This window comes from Kwoniella newhampshirensis, chromosome 13 (assembly GCF_039105145.1).
Source record: "Kwoniella newhampshirensis strain CBS 13917 chromosome 13, whole genome shotgun sequence".
NCBI classification, from domain to species: Eukaryota; Fungi; Basidiomycota; class Tremellomycetes; order Tremellales; family Cryptococcaceae; genus Kwoniella; species Kwoniella newhampshirensis.
This window is the reverse complement of record NC_089966.1, coordinates 763,058-782,649: the sequence shown is the minus strand read 5'-3', so window position 1 is coordinate 782,649 and position 19,592 is coordinate 763,058. Positions and strand designations below refer to the sequence as shown.

Below are 19,592 nucleotides of genomic sequence, written 5' to 3'. Positions count from 1 at the left end.
GCGTTATTTTAATACACCACCTTGCGCGGACTGCCACTCCGCCCCTCGTGGAAAATAAGCGTAGGTCCCAACAATGTGCGGAGGGTACCCTCCGCGGGGGCCGCGAGGTCGCTCGCACTAAATGAAGTGGGGGCGCTATCGGGTCTCCGGTTTCACACCGTGCTCATGAGGCGATTTCTTATCTTGTTAGTTAAGCGAAACGAATAGCGAGCTGCGGCACCTCAGACGAGGACAAAAGTCCCCGTCAGGTGGATCCCGCGCCACTCCAAGTGTCTCTCCACACACAATAGTCATATGATGCTTATCTTCAAACTTCCGATTGGTCCATTTGAAGAGCTTCTGTTCTGGTGCCTGAAGACGGTCTGCGGATCATGGTCTCCGCTACTCCTTATGTCTTAGACAATGTATATAAAGCTCATGCGCGAGCTCCACCCGCTGATCGATCTTGAACATTCTCTCAACCCTTCATCCTTTTTGAACAGTACATTGAAGTATGTCCGACCTAGAAAGCAAATTAAGTGGGGGGCTCTCGAATACAGAGCTAGAAAATGAGGAGAAATCTCATGATGCCGACGTGTATGTTCAGCATGCCAACTCAGCACCTCAGGAGGAACGCCTCAAGCGTCAGCTGCGATCGCGACACGCGTCCATGCTGGCCCTTGGTGGAGCGATTGGGACGGGTCTGATCATTGGATCGGGCGCTGGCCTCGCTCACGCCGGTCCGGTTGGGTTGCTGCTCGCTTTCATCTACATTGGCTCCCTATGCTATGCTATGATGTGTGTGAGTAAGACAGCGTTGCTAAGTCACACGCTACTCCCAGACTTACCACAATCTGTTACAGGCTCTAGGAGAGATGGCAGCTTTCTTACCGCATCAAAGGGGCTTTCCTGGTCATGCCACTCGCTTCGTTGGACCAGCTTTCGGTGCAGCGACTGGTATCGCTTATTGGCTGAAGGTGAATCTCTGTGATGTCATTGCACAAACGTGGTCTGCCTCTAACAGTCACTATCATAGTATCTCCTCGGCACCGCGACGCAGTACTCGGCCTGTGCTGTCATCGTTAACTACTGGATCCCTTCCTCAAAAGTCAATAACGGTGTTTGGATCGCGATCTTCATCAGCTTGACCGCAGTCCTTCAATTCATGCCTGTCAAGTTCTTTGGCGAGTTTGAGGTAGGGTTTACACATTGGAGGACTTGCGTCGCCGGTGGCTGACCTGAGGCTTTTCAAACAGTTTTGGTGCTCGACGTTCAAAGTTATTGTCCTTACCGGATTGATGATCTTTGCCCTCGTGGTCGACGTCGGCGGAGTGCATCCTCACGAGTACATTGGCTTTAGAGTAGGTCACAGACGTGAGGAAGATGACAGTTGCTGACCACCCACAACAGACTTGGAAGCAGATGCCTTTCGCGGAATACCTCGTCAAGGGGGCCCTCGGCCGTTTCCTCGGCTTTGTTAGCGCTCTCATTACCGCTATTTATTCTTACACAGGATCGGAGATGGGTCAGTAAGACGGGTCATGCAGCGCACAATGCAAGCTAATGCTTCCTGTAGTCGGTATCGCCTTAGGGGAGATGAGCAACCCAAGGAAGAACGTCGCACGAGCTGTCCGGGCGTGTTTTTACCGAGTCCTCTTCTTATACTGTGGCTCCATCTTCTTCGTTGGTACGTCTTTCGATCGCGCGTATCATACTGAGGCTGACTGCTGTCTAGGGCTCATTGTACCCGCAAATTCTCCGCTCCTGCTGGCGGCGAACAGCCACTCCAGCAATGCAAATGCTTCGCCGTTCGTTGTCGCCATGTCCGTTGCCGGTGTGAAGGTTTTGCCTCACATCATCAATGCCTCTGCGCTCGTATTCGTGGCGTCCGCAGCCAACTCGGACGCCTATGTCAATTCCCGGACGGGATACGCTCTTGCTGCGGTGAGTGAGCCGTAGATTCACCCTCAGGAGAATCTCTTGTTGAAGCTTGAAAACAGGATGGCAATTTGCCAAAGATCTTCCTCCGAACCAACAGATTCGGGACACCCTATGTATCTGTCATGGTCACCTTGCTGTTTTCCATGCTCGCTTTCACCGCTGTGTCGAACTCGGCCTACACCGTTTTCAAGTATTTTGTCTCGGCGGTGACACTCATGTCGACCATAGTCTGGATGATGATAATGTTCACTCATCTCCGGTTCATCCGAGCATGTCGAGTGCATGGCATCGACCGTCAGTCGCTGCCCTACGTGTCGCGACTCAACCCCTTCTTGTCTTGGTGGGGCCTCATTGGCACGGGAATTGTCAGCATCACCAAAGGTTTTGATGCTTTCATCCACCATTTCAACAAGATCAGCTTTGTCGTCAACTACGGTAGGTCCGGCGTTCTTTCACTCGTTGTTGGGAGGCAGAACTGTCTGACATTCTCCTGCTACCCTCAGTTGCGCTCCCAGTGGTGATCGTCGCATATCTGTTTTTCGCTTTCAGATATAAGGCATGGATCACCCCGATCGAGCAGCTTGACTTTAGCGGTATTCGTCTCTTTGATGGGGATGAGCTAGATTCGGAAGAATTCGAGCCCGAGCGGAAGCCAGGCGTCTTGGGATGGTTGAAACACGTCTGGACATCGTAAAAGATCTGGGTCTGCGCTCAGCAAGCTGTGCAGATTGGGCCAGCGAAGGTAGGGGTTTGCGAGGGCTTAGATCGTTGTATAGTCGCGCAGTAGTGGTATAGATGAAAGGGGTTCTTGACTGGAAGACATAAGATGCAAAGGTACTCTAGCAACATCCCGGATTACCCGTGAAGCTCAAGCCTCTTGTCCGTGGCATCTGAGCTCGAAGCCTACCTGTCGCTTGACTACAAACGGGTAGGAGTAGACTACTTCTGATATTTGTCGACCATTTCGCACCTCTTGCCCTCATTTTGGCATGTACGCAGCAGTCCGCAGTGGTTGTCGGTGCATAGAGCATGCAAGCGTGCATCACCAGGCAGTACGATGAACAGGGATGGACAATTGCTCCCGGCGCTCTGCATGTTCAAGATCGCTCACCACCCTGATTCAAAGACTGAGAGTGTCTGAGTTCAGTTGACGAGTGATGCATTGTCGCGATTGGCAGGGTAGGATGTGAACGATTTTCGACGGGATCAGTTTAGGAACGAGACTGACGCACAATAAGCCCACACCACCACCCCAGGTCTTCTCTGTGGGGGCGATTTGAGGGGGGTTGTTTTGGAATATGGCGGTGGCATTTCGGCAGCGAAGGGACTTTATTGTCGTGACTTTTGACGTGGGTGTGAAGTGGACGACGATTTATGCACGGCGACTTCCGCCAGCCGCTGTGACAACGTCGTGCAGACCAGCTTTGAACTACGAGCGACTGAGTGGAAAGCGGGCGAAAGCCCATGCATGTGGATCAACCCCGTCGTCGCACAAACGTCTACCAAGATGCATCAGCCGCATCCACAGCCACGTGCGTACCTCTAAATCGTCCTTGGTCGCAACGGCGAGGACCCATTTGCGCTCGGCGTCTGTCACTGCGAGGTGTCAGCGATGGAAAAGACTCGGCCGTTGGTCGTCCTCACCCAAAGCAAAATCCACTCCTGTCGTCATGAAAAACGTCTCGAGGTCCTCCAACGGCGTGAGCGGGTGTATGATGGTGTATGGATGTTTGGGGGACGAGAGGGGAAAGTGATTGATGTGTCGGGCTGCCTTGTCGTCAACCAATGATCCGCGAGCGATCACTCACACACCGGGTCGTCTTGATTTATGACGCCGCGCTCAAACCTCAGTTTGATAGACGGGACGTCCAGGTAGCCGATCGGTCTGCGGCGTTCGTTCAAGACCCTACAGATCCGATGAGCATGATCAGGCGGACGATAACACGCTAACGAACGGAAGATGATCGAACTCGCGCTCGTAAGCAGCTTCCAGGGCACGTTCGATCGGAGCTTCACTTGGCAGACAGAATGCGGGAGGAAGTTGAAGGTCCTACGGGAGGGCACAGGTTCAGCACTCGCGACGACAGGATGATGGGGTCTGTGGAAGGGAGGAGTCACCTCCACACATGCTCCACGATACTTTGCGGCCAGTGAGGGTCGAGACGGAGATGTCGGTGTCGTCTCCTTGTCCATGGTCTAAGAGTCGTTGCGATATGACTTGAGCGATGCGAGTTGTTGAACACGCTTTGTCCCTGTCAAACATGATAACCAGCGATAGGAAACGATTCGTGCGTTGATGGATGAGAAGCTTGTTTGTGGCCTCGGAATCAGAATGACTCACGGCTAAATCCTCCGCCGAGTAACCGGGTGTCAACGCTGCGAACACATCGTCTCCGCTCTCTCAAGAATCTTTCTGTATCGTCTTCGTCGACTCTTTGCTTTTCCACCAACGATTCAAGTCAAGGTGGCTCACGAACTCTCTGGCGATGTCTGCTTTGGTCCAATCAATTCCTCACCACCTGCACCTCCCGACCAAACACCGGCGCGCGCTGGCACTTTTCGTACTCGCAGCCCTCTTGGCACGATCAGCTCCCCTGAGTAATCATGACGGTTTGCTCCACAACTGGAAGAAACAGAGAGCGTTTCGTCGCGAGGAGAAGAAGAGGAGAGAGCGGGAGACACCTCTGTACGCTTGGTCGTGGAGTGTGCAAGACGAGACTGACGCTCTTATCATAGCAACACCCCCGCTCTGGAGAAGAAGCTGGTAGACCTCGTATGTCCCTCGGAAGCTCATGCAGAGTAACTCGCTCACAGGAACGCAGTACATTCCAGACCCGTCTGGATCCCGAACTCTGCTCGTACCTCACATGGGTCGCATTTCCAAGGTGCGAATCACCCCTACCAAGAAGGAGCTGTACGCGGCGCATTTAGCATCGTTCCCACCCCTTGATCCATCCGAGCGATTGGGTGTCAACAACAAGTTCTGGAAAATGCTTGTCGCTGTTCTCAAGATAGCGATCCCAAGGTGGGCTTTAACATCGCAGCCTGGTCCTGACCAAGCGTCGTAGCAAAACAGGCAAGGAAGCCTTCCTTCTCGTCCTCCACACCTTCTTCTTGCTCGCGCGCACAGTGTTGAGCGTCATGGTGGCCCGCCTGGACGGACGATTGGTGCGAGATCTGGTGAGTGATGAACCCGAATCATCGCTCACGACAGGTCTCTGCGAACGGTGCAGGCTTTCTTCGCGGTCTCCTGTGGTGGTTCACATTGGCCGTCCCCAGCACTTACACAAACTCAATGGTACGCTTGCGACAGCACCGTCCCCCACTGACACGTACGATAGATCCGTTACCTCGAAAGAAAACTCGCTCTCGCTTTCAGGACCAACCTGACTCGTTATATCCACGATCTGTACCTGTAAGTCGTGCGCTTCTCCAGCCGTTGCAACGTTAACAGTTCCAAGCAATGACAACCTCAATTACTACAAGTTTGGCATAGGACTAGGTGCCCACCTTCCGACCGCGAAAGATTCGTCGTCGTCTACCAACGAGGCGGCAGCTGGCACTGCTGATCAGTGAGTACTGGACCTATACATCGTCCACTGACCCGTCAGGTTCATCACCACAGACGTAGCACGCTTCTGCGACTCGCTGGCATCCCTCTAGTACGTGCACTGTATGAAGGGCTGTCTAACAGTCAGTGGAAACATTGGAAAACCTGTCCTAGATATTGCCATCTTCACGTCTCAGCTCGCGGCAGCACTAGGTCCGGCTGGTACTGTTGGCCTCTTTGCCAACTACGGTCTCACCGCTTGGGTGTTGAAAAAGGCCACTCCAGCTTTTGGAAGGATGGCGGCCACCGAAGCGCGTCTGGAAGGGGACTATCGAGCAGGTCTCAGCAGGATCGGGCGGGATGGAGAGGAGGTGGCGTGGGTTGAACCTCTCGCCGAGTTATTGGCGCTGACCAACTAGCAGATTCTACAACGGCGGTCGACGAGAAAAGGGGATTCTGTCGACAGCCTATGAACGTCTGACTCGACATGTGCATTCCGTGTACAAGGTGAGTTCTCGGGGATGGTGCTCAACTGACTCGCCCACAGATCAGAATTCCATATGGGTGGGTCCAGCAACCGTGCACGAATTACCTTGCTTACTGAGCCTCAGGATGACCGAAGACTTCGTCATCAAGTACTTTTGGTCGGCATGCGGATACGTACTCATGTCGATACCGATCCTGATTCGCCCTCCCAAAACTGCGCGCCAAGATGTCGCTGAACGGACGGAAAGTAGGTCAAAACCACCCTGTCGCTATGACTAACGAATAGGCTACGTTTCGAATCGCCGGCTACTGATATCCCTCGCCGATGCGGGCGGTCGACTCATGTACTCGGGCAAGGATCTTGCAGAGCTTTTGGGGTACACCAGTCGGGTATACGCGCTGCTGTCTACCCTACACGCGCTGGACAACAGTATCTACCCCGAGACCCTCGCGGTCGATCAGGTAGGTCCGAGGCCCGAGACCGTGACTGACCCCTCAGCCCGCCTATGCCATGTCCAATGTCCACGGACAAGTCGTAGTGGGACCGAACCACTTGCTTTTGAGAAGCGTACCAGTCGTGGCACCTTCCGCGGCCGCAAGAGGCGGGGAAGAGCTCATCCATAGTCTTGATTTGCGAGTGGAGCAAGGCGAGCACACGCTTATAACCGGGCCCAAGTGAGTGGTCTGGTGACGGAAAACACTGACGACGTAGTGGTGTTGGCAAAACATCGATCGCCAGGATCATAGCACAGTTATGGCCCACCTGGGCTGGCCTTCTTGAGCGACCTGTTCATGGCGAAGGAGGACTCCTTTTGCTTCCTCAACGTCCATATCTCAGTATCGGCAGTTTGAGAGACCAGTGAGTGGCGGAGAGCGACACGGCGCTGACCCTTCCAGAGTCATCTAGTGAGCGATTTGCTCGTTTACGAACACTTCTGACCGCTGTAGCCCTCACTCATACGCCGAGATGAAATCAAGAGGGAGGACAGACAGCGAGCTGATGAGTATCCTCGAGCATGTTCATCTGGCCTATCTTCCAACCCGAGAGGGAGGATGGGATACCCGGAAGGAATGGAAAGATGTTCTATCGTGAGTGGGTTTGACATAGATGGAGCTGATCTCGTGCAGTGGGGGTGAGAAGCAACGCGTGAGTCCATGAACAAACCTACAAGCCTACTGACCACGGAACAGATGGGAATGGCTCGGCTGTTGTGAGCACAATCTCCCGTCGATTCTCAGCAACGCTGATTGTAAACAGTTATCACCGTCCATCATTCGCCATCTTGGACGAATGCACGTCTGCGGTCTCGAGTGATGTCGAGGGCCTGATGTACGAACACGCAAAGAGCCTGGGCATCACTCTTGTGACAATATCGTGAGCACCCGTTGAAGCGCACGCCAGTCTGATCCAGCCGCAGTCATCGACCGTCGTTACTCAAATATCACAAACGACACCTTCGTCTGGGTGATACCCCCTCAGCGGCCCCAAACTCGCCGCTGACTAGCCATCTGCCCCCGAATCCCTCGACTCCCTTGGCTTCTCAAGGCTGGCAGCTCACCACGCTGACCTCCAGTACGGCAGAAGAAAAGTTGGAACTCGATCTGGAGATCGAACGAATTGAAAAGGCTTTGCAGCATGACGTTGAGACGTGGGAGAGACGCCTGAGTGACATCAATAGAGAATTGAGTGGGAAGCGATGAACGTTCACTTTGTAACACTTGCATCATTTACATTTATTGTACACGTCATTATTCAATCAAGATCTGAAACGGTCCCTGCCCCCTCCGCCGCTACACTCTCCACGGCATGTCGCAACTTCCTCGTCCTGATGTCAACATTGTCGAGTATCCTCATCAACTCCTGTGCTTCGGCAGCAGGAGTATTGAGGGACCTTGACTCAAGGACCATGCGGACAGCCTCGGTCACCTCGTCGTCGAACGAAGACCGACCGATGCGTTTGGCTCTTCTCGCCGAGTGCGATCGCGAGTCCATCGACATATACGTCCAGATATTGGAAATGACCAAAGCAATGATAACCGCTCCCATGAGCTGGGTGCCGAGGGGAGTGTCAGACAGTATATCAAACACCGAATCGAGAACACTCCGAATGCCAGACAACAATGCTTTGACGCCGGCAACCACCGAGTCGATACCTCCTTGCAGAGTGAACAAATCCCTGTCTTGCCGATCACGTCGAGCTCTGGCGGCGTACTCTTGAGCTTCCGTAGGGGACGCCTCTTTGGCTTTCTCGTCGACGACCGTGTCCTCCTCTACTTCGTCCACACCATCCGCGCCAGCGAACTCAGATGGATTCTCCTTCATATACGCACGCATGCCTACCTCCAGGTCATCGTGGTAAGTTTTCTGGCCGTCGATCGCCGATTTCTCGATAATACCTGATCATCATGTTAGCACGTCACAAAATGGGTTTCCGCTCACCCTTGACCCAACTTTTCCCCGTCCACTCCACCGTGGTGGTCACAATCACCTTGGTCGAGTTCGCCCCAGCCCACATGAAACACGTCTTCGTTTTCACAGAGAAAACGCCGCCGCTCGGGACGTCTGGAGTTCGAGTCGTGGTGATCATGACGATGTAGTCATCGTAATCGAGGTGCTCGTGCTCGTCGGTGATATGACATTTGGTCTGTTTCGGACCAATCGACCCGTTCAGCGGCTTGATGTACGAAATCGAACGGGTGAGCAGCTTGCTCCCTTCGCTGACAGGCCGCCAATCCGACAATTCCACATCTACACGTCAGTGGGAGTCCTCATGTCGCTGACTCACCCCTGAGCTTCTGATTCTCAGACAAGAAAGTCTTGAACCAACCACTGTCGAACATGAGATTAAAGACCTTCTCTGGCGTGCTTGGGAAAGTGGTCTCCAATGCAGTTTCCGAGTAGTGTTTACCTTCTTTACCGCATGCGCACTGCGTCGGCGCGTGGCCCTTGGTCGCTTTCCCTCCCGTTGTTTCTACGTCTTCCCCAGCAACAGATCCCGCACGAGAACCGGCATTCGTCACTTGCGACAACGAAACCGTGGACATGACAGCGTTGGGATTGCACAGCCGCCAGATATTCATCATCACGTCGTAGGTCGAGTCGCGGGAGATGAGGGATGCGAAGGTGTACTACCAGATCAGCCCAACCTTCACGCTCCATCGCTTACCTTTGCGTTGGGCGTCGAAACTCCAATGGCGTTGGGAATCACTAGCGCGGTCATCTTCTTCTCGATCGTCTTGATATCGGCGAAAGCAACAACGACCTGAAGGTCAGCGGTGCCACTGACCAGGTTGACTCACGTCTGTGACCCATCCGAAGATGTTGGCATGGAAACAGATGTGATTTTCCGAGACGTAGAGTCTCCCCTGGACGAGGATGTCTTTTGCAAGCGCGCAGCCGTAGTCTAAAGTCGTGAGTTGAAGAACCTCACAACCAACTCACCCTCAATGAGATAATCCCCCTCATCTACCGTCGGAAAAAGAGCATGAAAATCCGCATTTCTGCGATTGCTGGCCACGGCGAACCCCGTCACCGGGAGATCATCCCCGATGTCACTGTCAGAATCGTCGTCGTCGTACTCGTCGTCGTCATCTTCGTCCAGGTCATCCTCGATCGGTCCATCCTCGCCGATCCCCTCTTTCCGAGACAAAAACGGGCTCCTCTTCTGAGACCCTGAACCCCTTCGCACATGATGAGTCTTGATCAGATCGTCACCGGCTGGACTGGCAATGTGCAATCCACTTTTCGCCAAAGCCGCTGCGATTCCGCTCTGTCCTGACATGGTCGAGGTGACGGATCGCCTGCGATCTTTACTGCGGCGAGACTTCTTGCTGATGATGCTGGTTCGACTATCGACAGGCATCAGACCCTCGGTCGGGGGCGAGATCGGATGTACTTTGGCGGCGACCCGCGATACGAGCGATCCAGCTCGCGAATGCTTTTCGTGCTGAGACGTGGAAGACGTGATCGAGTCGGCCCGATCACGTCCATCCTCAACAGTCCGGCCGGTCGTTGACATTGTCGCTGTCTGTTGATCGAGAGAGAAAGGGGCTTCGTTTCCGGTAGGAGTGTCGAGGTCGTCCTCTGCAGCCTGAGTGGTGGCGTGAGGGAATGATCTTTCGTACATAAAAACTGAACTCACACTTATAGAAGGTCCTAAACCTAAGCCCACCACCTCTGCGCGGGTTTTGCGCTCGAAAGCTGGGCTGTCGTTGAAACTCCTGGGACTATCCGATCCCTCTTCGGTCAGGACGAGTTTGGGGGTCCCGATAGCCTGACTCTTGGTGTTGGAGTGTGGTAGTTCGAGGGATGCGGGCTTGCCTTTCGACCGACTGGGCGTATGTGTGGACGATTTGCTAGGCGACGTGGATTCGTCAAAGTTCTCTACAAACACGCTACCAGAAGAGGCAGATAGTTGCAGCCGTGCGCCGTCGCTGATCGGAGAGGGTTCGTCCTCGAACGTGAGGCTGGAGGAGGCGGTGGAAGAACGACGATGTTTGTTGTCGTCGGAATGCGAGGAAGAGGGTGAAGAGGAGCGCTTAAGCTTTGAGAAGATGCTCGGCATGGAATTTGTTGGATCGGGAGAAGGTCGGGATCGTGTCTAGATACAGTAGTCAGGTGTTGTTGTGAGAAGGAGGGGGTCCCGGGAGGTGAGGAGGGGGGAGATTGATATATATATATATATATGTGTGTGTGTTATATGTAGATCTCTCTCTCTCCATCCGTTCCAATCTGACCCTTGCCCTTGTTCCCCATATCTTCTCCATTCCATGCAAAGAGCGTGGATGTGAAAATGATGACGATGATGATGACGATTGGGCGTTCTGTCTGGGTCGTGATCTCCACGCTTTTGACGGCATTATCAGGTACCAGATCAGAGAGCCATCATTCCGCCATGTCGCGAGCCTACCACCGCCGACGCGCCTATCACGGGCACGATCATTTCAAGGTTGCATCTTTCTACCCAGCCAGGATAATGTGCACTGCATTCCGACAGGAGACAGCAAGCAACAGAACGATTCATAAACTGTAGCTAACGCTGTATGGGACATTGTGACTCGCCACCTCATCGGCGCGCAGTGCAAAACACAGGTCACACCTCATGGTGAGCCAAAGTAGTACCCATTGGGAAGGTTTGATCGGAGAAATTCCACTACGAGCTGGCAAATGTGATACGCAGCTGCTCATGACTATCGACTCGACCTGTTGAGTTGCAGTGACGAGGGTCAGGAGGGGCTTCTGTAGTTATAAAAAAAAGATGAAAGAAGAGAGGGAAAAGAAAAGCAAGAGGTCGAAAGAGGAGTCGCCGATGAAGAGTGGAAAATCCCTCGTTTGCTGAAAACCCCCTGACGTGTGATTTTTCTTTTCGTGTTTTGGCTGTCTACTATGCGCCCAAGTCTCCGATTTGTCTGAACTCACTTGATCTCATCTTCTCATACCTGACAGCAACCCTCCCAAGTCATCATGATAGCGCCTCCTACGTCCCAATCAGAGCTCCACCTATTATGCGTCTCTGCCGTCGTCAGAGACCTCATCAACACGTACAATTCCTCGTCCAGCTCCGCCACTGAACCCCCAAACGTGAACAGTCTTCGATCAAAGTACGCCAAAAAGTATGGACTCAAGGCGGTCCCCAGACTGACCGATGTACTCGCCGCCGTTCCCGAGGAGTGGAAGGATAGACTGAGGGGCTGGCTCAAGGCTAAGCCGGTGCGTACTGCGAGTGGAGTCGCTGTGGTCGCAGTCATGTGCAAGCCTCACCGATGTCCACACGTCGCAATGACCGGAAACATCTGCGTGTGAGTGTCGACGATGTGAGGTCACGCCTGACTCGAACTCGCAGCTATTGTCCTGGCGGCCCTGACTCTGATTTCGAGTACTCCACCCAATCGTACACCGGTTACGAGGTGAGTCGCAGTTTGGCAGAGCTTCTACTAAATCTCGTAGCCAACCTCCATGCGTGCGATCCGAGCTCGATATGATCCTTACGAGCAAGCTCGGGGACGAGTGAACCAGCTTCGCGACCTCGGTCACAGTGTGGACAAGGTCGAAATCATGTGAGTCGTCATATAGCATACCTCCACTGACCCTGGCAGCATCATGGGTGGGACTTTCATGTCCATGCCAGAGGATTACAGGCATAAATTCGTCGCCGGGCTCCACAACGCGCTCAGTGGACATACTGGTGAAAATGTGGACGAGTCTGTCAAGTGAGTGGCAATCTGAAGCGATGAGATTGACCCCCTTTAGATTTTCAGAGCAGAGCAAGATCAAATGTGTGGGTATAACCATCGAGACACGGCCGGACTACTGCTTGAAGCCCCATTTGAGGTGAGTCTCGACAAGGTCAGCGTAACCCTAATCGTTAGTCAAATGCTGCGATATGGATGTACTCGTCTGGAGATCGGTGTGCAGTCCGTGTACGAGGTGAGTTCCTACACCCAGTCGTGGTCCGTGGCTCACTCGCCGTACAGGACGTCGCTCGAGACACCAACCGAGGTCATACCGTTCGCGCAGTCAGCGAATCATTCCACATGTCGAAAGATGCCGGATACAAGATCGTCGCGCACATGATGCCAGACTTGCCAAATTGTGGGACGGAGAGAGACATTTGGCAATTCCAAGAGTTCTTTGAAAACCCCGCTTTCCGCTCGGACGGTCTGAAGCTTTACCCAACTTTGGTTATTCGTGGAACAGGTGAGGGTTTGAGTCACGAAGCGAGCTGACAAGCAGGTCTTTACGAGTTGTGGCGTACTGGCAAGTATAAGAACTACCCTCCCAACGCTTTAGTCGACATCGTAGCTAGAATCATGGCGCTTGTTCCTCCCTGGACCCGAGTCTACCGAGTACAGCGGTGAGTGCAGGGGCTTTTGAACGCAGCGGGAACTAAGTCTAGTCTCTAGTGATATTCCCATGCCGCTTGTCTCGTCTGGAGTTGAGAACGGCAACTTGCGAGAGCTGGCTCTCGCCCGCGTGAAAGACTTTGGCGCCGAATGTCGAGATGTCCGATATCGAGAAGTCGGGGTGAGCATACTCTCAAATCTCCTTGTTTGTTCGCTGACACTTCCCAGCTGTCCGAGATACACAATCGAATCCGACCCCAAGATCTAGAGTTATTGCGACGTGACTACACGGCCAATGGGGGGTGGGAGACTTTCCTCAGTTACGAGGATCCGTTCCAGGACATTCTTGTGGGCCTGCTACGTCTTCGGAAGTGTTCAGAAGACGGGACGTTCAGGAAAGAACTGGTCGGAATGGATGGCGGTTGTAGCCTGGTCCGAGAACTGGTGAGTGATCCTCATACGCATCATGACTGACAATCTCCTAGCATGTCTATGGTACCGCTGCTCCCGTACACTCGCGTGATCCCAAAAAGTTCCAACACCAAGGAATTGGCACTTTACTCATGGAGGAGGCAGAACGGATCGCACGAGAGGAACATGGCAGTGGCCGAATCGCAGTCATCTCGGGTACGTCTTGTGTTCACAGCATTTAGGGTAACACTGACAGCCTGCAGGTGTGGGTACCCGTGACTACTACCGTCGATTGGGCTATCATCTCGATGGGCCGTACATGGTCAAGGACCTTTTATACGACTGACCTAAATACGTTCTTTCGTAAATTAACTTGCATCGGATGTATGTTAGCTATGTAGGCACTTATTGAACCGTCGGCTCCGCAAGATACTTTCCCGCAGTAACACTCTTTTGTATTTCTTCAAACGCCCATTGGTTCCCCTCAAGCTCCCCACTGACCACTTCCAATCCCAATCCACTAGTCAATCTCCCTTCCGCACTCCAACTCGTCTGAACACCTTGAGGCGTCAATGCTTCTCCTGGCTCTGTGATGAATTTGGCGATAATCTTTCCTTCTTTGCTCGGTAACGAGTCCAGCTTCCACTGCATTCGGCGGGTTGAAGGTGACCAGACACCACCCGCCGGTTTGGCCTGCACGTTGCTGATCGATGGCCCTGGACCGAAAGCGGCGACCAAGGTGACATTTGACAGAGACTCGATGGGGCTGGTCTCGTTCATGCGGTAGTGGAGGATCATACGGGTCTCACCGTCCTTGCACAGGAACGCAGGATCCAGGATGAGAGGTGCTGCAGAGGTCTCCTTCCCAGGAGGAACATGCACGACGTATTTGAAGAGGAGAGTACCTTTTCCTGATGCCGAAGATTTCGCGGTGGCGCCGGCGAGAACTTCTGAATTCAAAAAGTACTCTCCAGGTCGGTCGGGAACCTGAGCGAGATAGGCTGGGTTCGGAGCAATCTTTTCAAGGCTCTCAAATGCGTTGAGACGAATGTGGATCGGTCCAGTGGCCGGAATGCCGATGGTCGGCCGCAAGCTGAGGTGGATCTCACCCGTGATCTGAATGCGTTGCACCTCCTTCCCGCGCAGAATGACGTTGATTGACTCGCTCAGATCAGCTCGCAGACCCGGCTCGGATGATGCGACAGTGACAGGGAGCGAGATGCCTTGCGTAAGGCCAGGTGAATCGAAGGGGTTATTGGAAGCGACAGACGAGGTAGATGTTCGGCGAGTGACTTGATGAGGGCCGTTGCCATGACCGTTGACCGGGACAGGGGTGCCAATCCCAGGGGATTCCACGAGTTCCTCTTGAGGCTCGGCTACCCTGGACAGAGACAGACCTCCGAGCGACCCATCATCGGTAGAACCAGCAAACATCGTATTTCGGACATCTCGTCGACCCCGGGCGATTGTCGAACGGCGAGATGGTTGGGCAGGTGGCATCTGTAGGGTTTGTTGGATCTTTTGCAGGGCAGCTTGACGCTCCTCTTCAGTCTCTTGGATCGGCTTCGGCGCGATTGAAAGATTCAGTCGAGGTTGAGCTTGGTGTTGCGATGAAGCTGATGACGAGAGATTCTCCTGCGATGCGACAGGAGACGAGGTGAAGTTTTGGGTGAAGGTGTTGTTGTGAGCCGGAGTGGGGACAAGCTCGTTCGGGTCTTCCCAAGGGTTCCGGTGGCGGTCGGATGGTGCGACGGAGAAACCTTCTTCATCAACCGGAGGAGCCTGACTGTCAGCTCTGAAGATACTTGAACACTCACCAAAGTGGTCGCATCCTGTATTCTAGGTGTCTCCTCGCCGATCGCCTCAAAATTGCCATCCCTATCCCGACCACTGCGCGTCGAGTTGGCGTTGCTCTCACTTCTGGTCCGTCCACCTCCCATGGTCTTCGTCCTACCCAGCATCGACTTGAATCCTCCTGTAAACGTGGACTGATTGTTGGCGCTAGACGACGATCCGTTACCTCGAACCGGAGTGGGCCGCGGCGAAAAATCGTTGGACGCGCTGGTAGCATTGGTTGCCGAGGTGACGGTCGACAGTCGGCGGTTGGATCGAGCTGCATGTCAGCCGGCGTCCTCGCCAAACGCCACTCACGAGTGGTCGTCGCAGTATCCGGCACCCTAGCACCACCGATACCGCCTAGCTTCCTTCCCACATTGAGCACCTCATCACTTGTCTCCCACGACAGCAACGCCGAGATAATGCCCTCCGCCCGTTGCCCATCACGCGTTGCCATATCTCCCTTCACAGTGCCCCACCTGACGACGACCTCCTTCAACACCCGTAGCCGCTCCTCATCCAAACGCTGATAGGTAGTGTAGACCATTGGCGAAAGGGACGAGAGGGAGGATGTGATCTGGTTGAGCTCGTTCTGCAGAGCATCGGCCTTGGATGATTTCGCCTTGGAAGATGCTTTCTCCAACTTGGCCGACGTCTTCTCGTACTCCTTCAATGTCTTGTCGAGCGATGCGTCCTGATCTCCGATCCGTCGCCATGCCACCACTTTTGAGGGCAAGTCTCGCAGCGGTTGCTCAAAGTCGGTGCGGATCATCGCGGAGAGGGTCGAATGCGAGGCAGAGGTCTTTGCTGTCAGCGATATCCCGCTGCATAATAGGCTCACCTCTGAAAGCTCCGAGACGACGCTGTCCCACAGTCTCCCCTCTCCACTCGCTTTCTCCCAGTCGTTGCCCGTCTTGCCGCTCAGACCCCCTTGCTCGGCGGTCTTTGCCAGCTTGGCGAGACTCTCCGCATAGGACGCTTCGATGGCCGCCCGTTGTTTGTAGAGCTCTGCCAGAGCATTGACATGAGTGGTGGAGGTGTGTAATCGGCGTTGAAGGGCGCTGAGCAGAGGTCGTGGCGAGGTCGCCAAGAAGGAATTGACCCAAGCATCGTCTGGAAGTGTGTCTGACATGTTGAGCTGGTGGGTGTGGGGTGGCCTTGGGTCCAGTTGGAAGGAGGAAAGAAGAGTGACAGTGTGAGAGAGAGAGAGAGAGAAGAGGGAGGGGAGCATACGAGTACATGATCATTGTTGATGTGATAGTGACGAATTACTTGATCGGGTGAATTCACGCCTCTTCCGTATGACGCAACGGGGGCTATCACCTCACACCACCTCTCTCTCTCTCTCTTTTGTACTCGCAACTCCCATCTCTACCTATCCACTACATCCAATCCACATCAAGCTTGCTCTTCATCACCCCAAGCCTCATCCATCAAACATGAAGGTGTACTCTCTCTCTTTGCTATCAGTCACCCCTACCACCCCGGCACAGGCGACCCTGTTGGGAACTTCCCAGGACCTGAGCAGCTTCTCCTTCTATCAGAGAAGCAGTGTGGGCGAATTCATGACTTTCTTCACAAAGGTGAGGACCTTCACTTTAGCGCAGTGATGCTGACTTTTGAACAATCCTAACTTGTGACACAGACCGTCGCCGAAAGAACCCCTGCCAACCAACCTTCATCGGTCGAAGAAAACAACTACAAAGCGCATGTATTCCGAACTTCTGGCAGACAAGCCGGTAGTCTCGGTCTTGCTGGTGAGTTGTCTGGTCAAGAACAATCAACTGACAACCAGCCGTCATGATCACCGATCTCGAATACCCTTATCGACCTGCGTTTTCACTTTTGACCAAGTTGTTGGATGAACACGCCACCCTCCTCGCCAACCTACCCGCCCCCTCTGTGGCTCCATCGTTCGGATCTGCATCTGCCAATGCTTTCGGTGGGAACCCTTCTCAGGCTGCAGCCGGAGGTCTACCACCAGCTCAAAAGGGAAAGCTCGAGGGTACCTTGGCCAACTATCTGACCAAATATCAGGACCCCAAGCAAGCGGATACGATCATGAAGGTGCAAAAGGAGTTGGACGAGACCAAGATTGTTCTGGTAAGCTGATTTTGTCCGCCCGACATGCACAGTCTGACAATCACTCCTTTGCAGCACAAAACCATCGAATCCGTTTTGGAGCGAGGGGAGAAGCTGGACAATCTCGTTGAACGATCGAATGCCTTGTCAGCGCAAAGTAAAATGTTCTACAAGACGGCGAAGAAGGTGAGTCTACTATGGGGAAAACTCGCGCGCTGACTGCTTCAACAGCAAAACTCGTGCTGTGTTGTCATGTAATATGGCGTGACCCTGTTTGCTAGCTCCTGGTACTATAGTTCTGTCGATGCAGCAGAAAGAGGAGCGATGTATTTGCGGCTGTAGACATGTTATCGTGTTAGGCTCAAATTGATCCCGGGGCTTTCGCCGTGACTTGCTTTGATGTTTTCACGCGTCCATTTCTGTGAGACGTTGTTGTTCATCACCACCCATGTCGCATACCAGATCACCTCGCGAGTCATAGCTCGCACATCATGTCAGCTGAAGTCGTGGTCGTTAGTGATGGGGAAGACGATGAGATCGCATTCGTTGGCATAACGCAACTTAAATTCGGACCGTCACGGTGAGTAAACTCAATGTTCGTACCGTTGCGCTCACAACCTATTGTAGCCCGATTTTAATAGATTCCGACTCGGACGATGATGACGATGATCAAGACATTAATGCTTACTTCCACGATGCTGCCGCTACGTCGATCGCGAGTAAGGAAACAAATGTCGGTGAGCGCAAGGGGAAAGGCAAAGCAGCAAATACCGTCACAAAGAGCTTCCTGGCCGAGGTATGTCAAATACCTGGGATCGTTTGGTCGCAGTGACCGACATCTATCGCAGCTGGATGCACTGAGGGATAAGGAGCGCTCCCCTTCACCCGTTGCGAAAGCTACCAAGGAACGACCAAAAGCTAAGCGAAAGTCATCAGGCGGGGAGGGCCAGAGAGAGAAACGCCAAAAGTCGGGAGTAACGGACGATGCTGTGGGTGGAGTGTTTGTGCGGTGATCGTTTGTTAAGCTAACCAGGGAAACCAAAGGCCAAGACAAAACTCCCGAAGGAAGAAAAGGAAGCGCTGAAAGTGAAGTCACGGCAAGAGAAACAGCTTTTGAAAGATGCTCAAAAGGTAGGCGCCAGGAGGGGATCAGGAGCTGACAATTCACAGGCTGCAAAAGAAGCCGAGAAGTCATATCAAAGAAAACTTAACGAGGTCAACAGAGTACGTTCTCAGCCCCTCTAGCCTATGCGGGAACTAATCTCGCGTAGCTACGGACATCCAAAAACGATGTTGTTCGGGAGATACATCTCTACCTATCCGCCGATCTCGAATCTCCCTCTGCCCCAATAGCGGCTGCTCTCCCTGAGATTCGCACACGAATCACGGACAACCACTCAGAGATCCGGTTCCTACCCCAACCAGAGTCTCCTATCCCCGGGGTCATTCGTTTCAAACGTCATCTCAAGGCCAGATGGGACCCCGCCAAGAAGCAGTTCATCCCGCTAGATGATCCGCGATGGGTCTGGGAATCAACCGTGTTAGTCATCCTCAACGCGGTGGATCTTGTGGACAAGATCGCGGCTGGCGAAGAGGAACTCTCAACCTGGGCGAGCGATGTGCGCCTGACGCTGGGACTGTCGGCGAAGGAGCAGATGATGGTGATGATCAAAGGCTTGCAAAAATATTACAGCAAAACGAAAAGCATGGCCAACAAGGAGTTTGCAGCTGCTGCGAGAGCAGGTCTGGGCGGACTTTCGGCGGGTTCTATGCAGACAGTCACCGCCAGGCCTTCCAAAGACAGAATCGAGATGGAGATGGTCAAGCTGCAAGTGGCCGAGAGGTGTTTCTTGGTCCACGGTGAGTAGAAGATATCTGACCATGGCTGACTCAAAGCAGTCGAGAAGACCGAAGATATCGAGGATTGGGTGTACAATATCGCCGCTGACGTTGCTCTCCGTCCGGTGAGTGTTTCTGATTCGACGATTGCTGACCCGGGAAGTACAAACTCATCTCGAAATCGCATCTCAACTTTTGTCCTACGGATGGCATCAAAAAAGCCGGCACACCGACAGAAGTATTCGAGCTCATGCTTCAAGAAGTACAAGGCATCACTCCGAGTGCGGCGCTCGGTATTGCTGCAGACTTTCCGACTTTCCGGGACCTGATGGAAGCTTACGAGGACGCGGAGCGTCGCGGTGGTTATACCAAGGGCGAGCTGTTGTTACAGGATTGCGAGGTGAGTAGTCTGTCCGATCAGTGGTATCAACTAATGGGACGCAGATCAAAACCTTGCGAAACGGCACAGCAAATGGGCGAAAGTTGAACAAGGTGAGCATCAAATCAATGCTTGGATCAAATCTAACACTGCTCAAGGCCTTGGCGAAAAGGGTGTATAATGTCTTCCGAGGGGAAGATAGTCTTGCGTTGGCCTAGATGCGATCGGCAAGTCATGTTGTGACCA

General features: G+C 53.4%; 7 protein-coding genes across 7 annotated transcripts; 5 read left to right on the top strand and 2 right to left on the bottom strand.

Moving 5' to 3' along the window:
• Positions 1–493: 493 nt before the first annotated feature.
• Positions 494–2,614, top strand: IAR55_006249 (uncharacterized protein; the record flags this gene model as incomplete). Its single annotated transcript, XM_066949334.1, has 9 exons — positions 494–781; positions 843–956; positions 1,016–1,174; positions 1,236–1,340; positions 1,390–1,504; positions 1,556–1,666; positions 1,715–1,923; positions 1,980–2,355; positions 2,424–2,614. 9 exons carry the CDS (start codon positions 494–496, stop codon positions 2,612–2,614), a joined length of 1,668 nt encoding a protein of 555 aa, XP_066800342.1.
• Positions 2,615–4,406: 1,792 nt separating this feature from the next.
• On the top strand, positions 4,407–7,657 carry IAR55_006248 (uncharacterized protein; the record flags this gene model as incomplete). Its single annotated transcript, XM_066949333.1, has 19 exons — positions 4,407–4,606; positions 4,657–4,693; positions 4,743–4,945; positions 4,989–5,088; positions 5,135–5,218; positions 5,262–5,335; positions 5,382–5,492; positions 5,546–5,582; positions 5,668–5,846; positions 5,893–5,977; positions 6,023–6,034; positions 6,082–6,105; positions 6,456–6,631; positions 6,696–6,815; positions 6,905–6,974; positions 7,065–7,103; positions 7,148–7,167; positions 7,215–7,331; positions 7,375–7,657. The coding sequence occupies 19 exons, from the start codon at positions 4,407–4,409 to the stop codon at positions 7,655–7,657; spliced, it is 1,971 nt and encodes a 656-aa protein (XP_066800341.1).
• Positions 7,658–7,709: 52 nt separating this feature from the next.
• On the bottom strand, positions 7,710–10,521 carry IAR55_006247 (uncharacterized protein; the record flags this gene model as incomplete). Its single annotated transcript, XM_066949332.1, has 6 exons — positions 7,710–8,353; positions 8,397–8,669; positions 8,743–9,085; positions 9,257–9,336; positions 9,399–10,047; positions 10,099–10,521. The coding sequence occupies 6 exons, from the start codon at positions 10,519–10,521 to the stop codon at positions 7,710–7,712; spliced, it is 2,412 nt and encodes an 803-aa protein (XP_066800340.1).
• An 899-nt stretch (positions 10,522–11,420) lies between these two features.
• On the top strand, positions 11,421–13,556 carry IAR55_006246 (uncharacterized protein; the record flags this gene model as incomplete). The annotated part of the gene is made up of 10 exons (XM_066949331.1): positions 11,421–11,755; positions 11,800–11,863; positions 12,030–12,166; positions 12,215–12,383; positions 12,431–12,653; positions 12,747–12,810; positions 12,860–12,980; positions 13,028–13,243; positions 13,285–13,426; positions 13,474–13,556. 10 exons carry the CDS (start codon positions 11,421–11,423, stop codon positions 13,554–13,556), a joined length of 1,554 nt encoding a protein of 517 aa, XP_066800339.1.
• A 59-nt stretch (positions 13,557–13,615) lies between these two features.
• Positions 13,616–16,178, bottom strand: IAR55_006245 (uncharacterized protein; the record flags this gene model as incomplete). The annotated part of the gene is made up of 3 exons (XM_066949330.1): positions 13,616–14,845; positions 15,028–15,185; positions 15,362–16,178. 3 exons carry the CDS (start codon positions 16,176–16,178, stop codon positions 13,616–13,618), a joined length of 2,205 nt encoding a protein of 734 aa, XP_066800338.1.
• A 307-nt stretch (positions 16,179–16,485) lies between these two features.
• Positions 16,486–17,386, top strand: IAR55_006244 (uncharacterized protein; the record flags this gene model as incomplete). The annotated part of the gene is made up of 5 exons (XM_066949329.1): positions 16,486–16,629; positions 16,692–16,788; positions 16,842–17,149; positions 17,204–17,314; positions 17,360–17,386. 5 exons carry the CDS (start codon positions 16,486–16,488, stop codon positions 17,384–17,386), a joined length of 687 nt encoding a protein of 228 aa, XP_066800337.1.
• A 233-nt stretch (positions 17,387–17,619) lies between these two features.
• On the top strand, positions 17,620–19,564 carry IAR55_006243 (uncharacterized protein; the record flags this gene model as incomplete). The annotated part of the gene is made up of 8 exons (XM_066949328.1): positions 17,620–17,708; positions 17,756–17,924; positions 17,977–18,117; positions 18,173–18,352; positions 18,400–18,988; positions 19,204–19,367; positions 19,412–19,459; positions 19,505–19,564. 8 exons carry the CDS (start codon positions 17,620–17,622, stop codon positions 19,562–19,564), a joined length of 1,440 nt encoding a protein of 479 aa, XP_066800336.1.
• Positions 19,565–19,592: the final 28 nt, after the last annotated feature.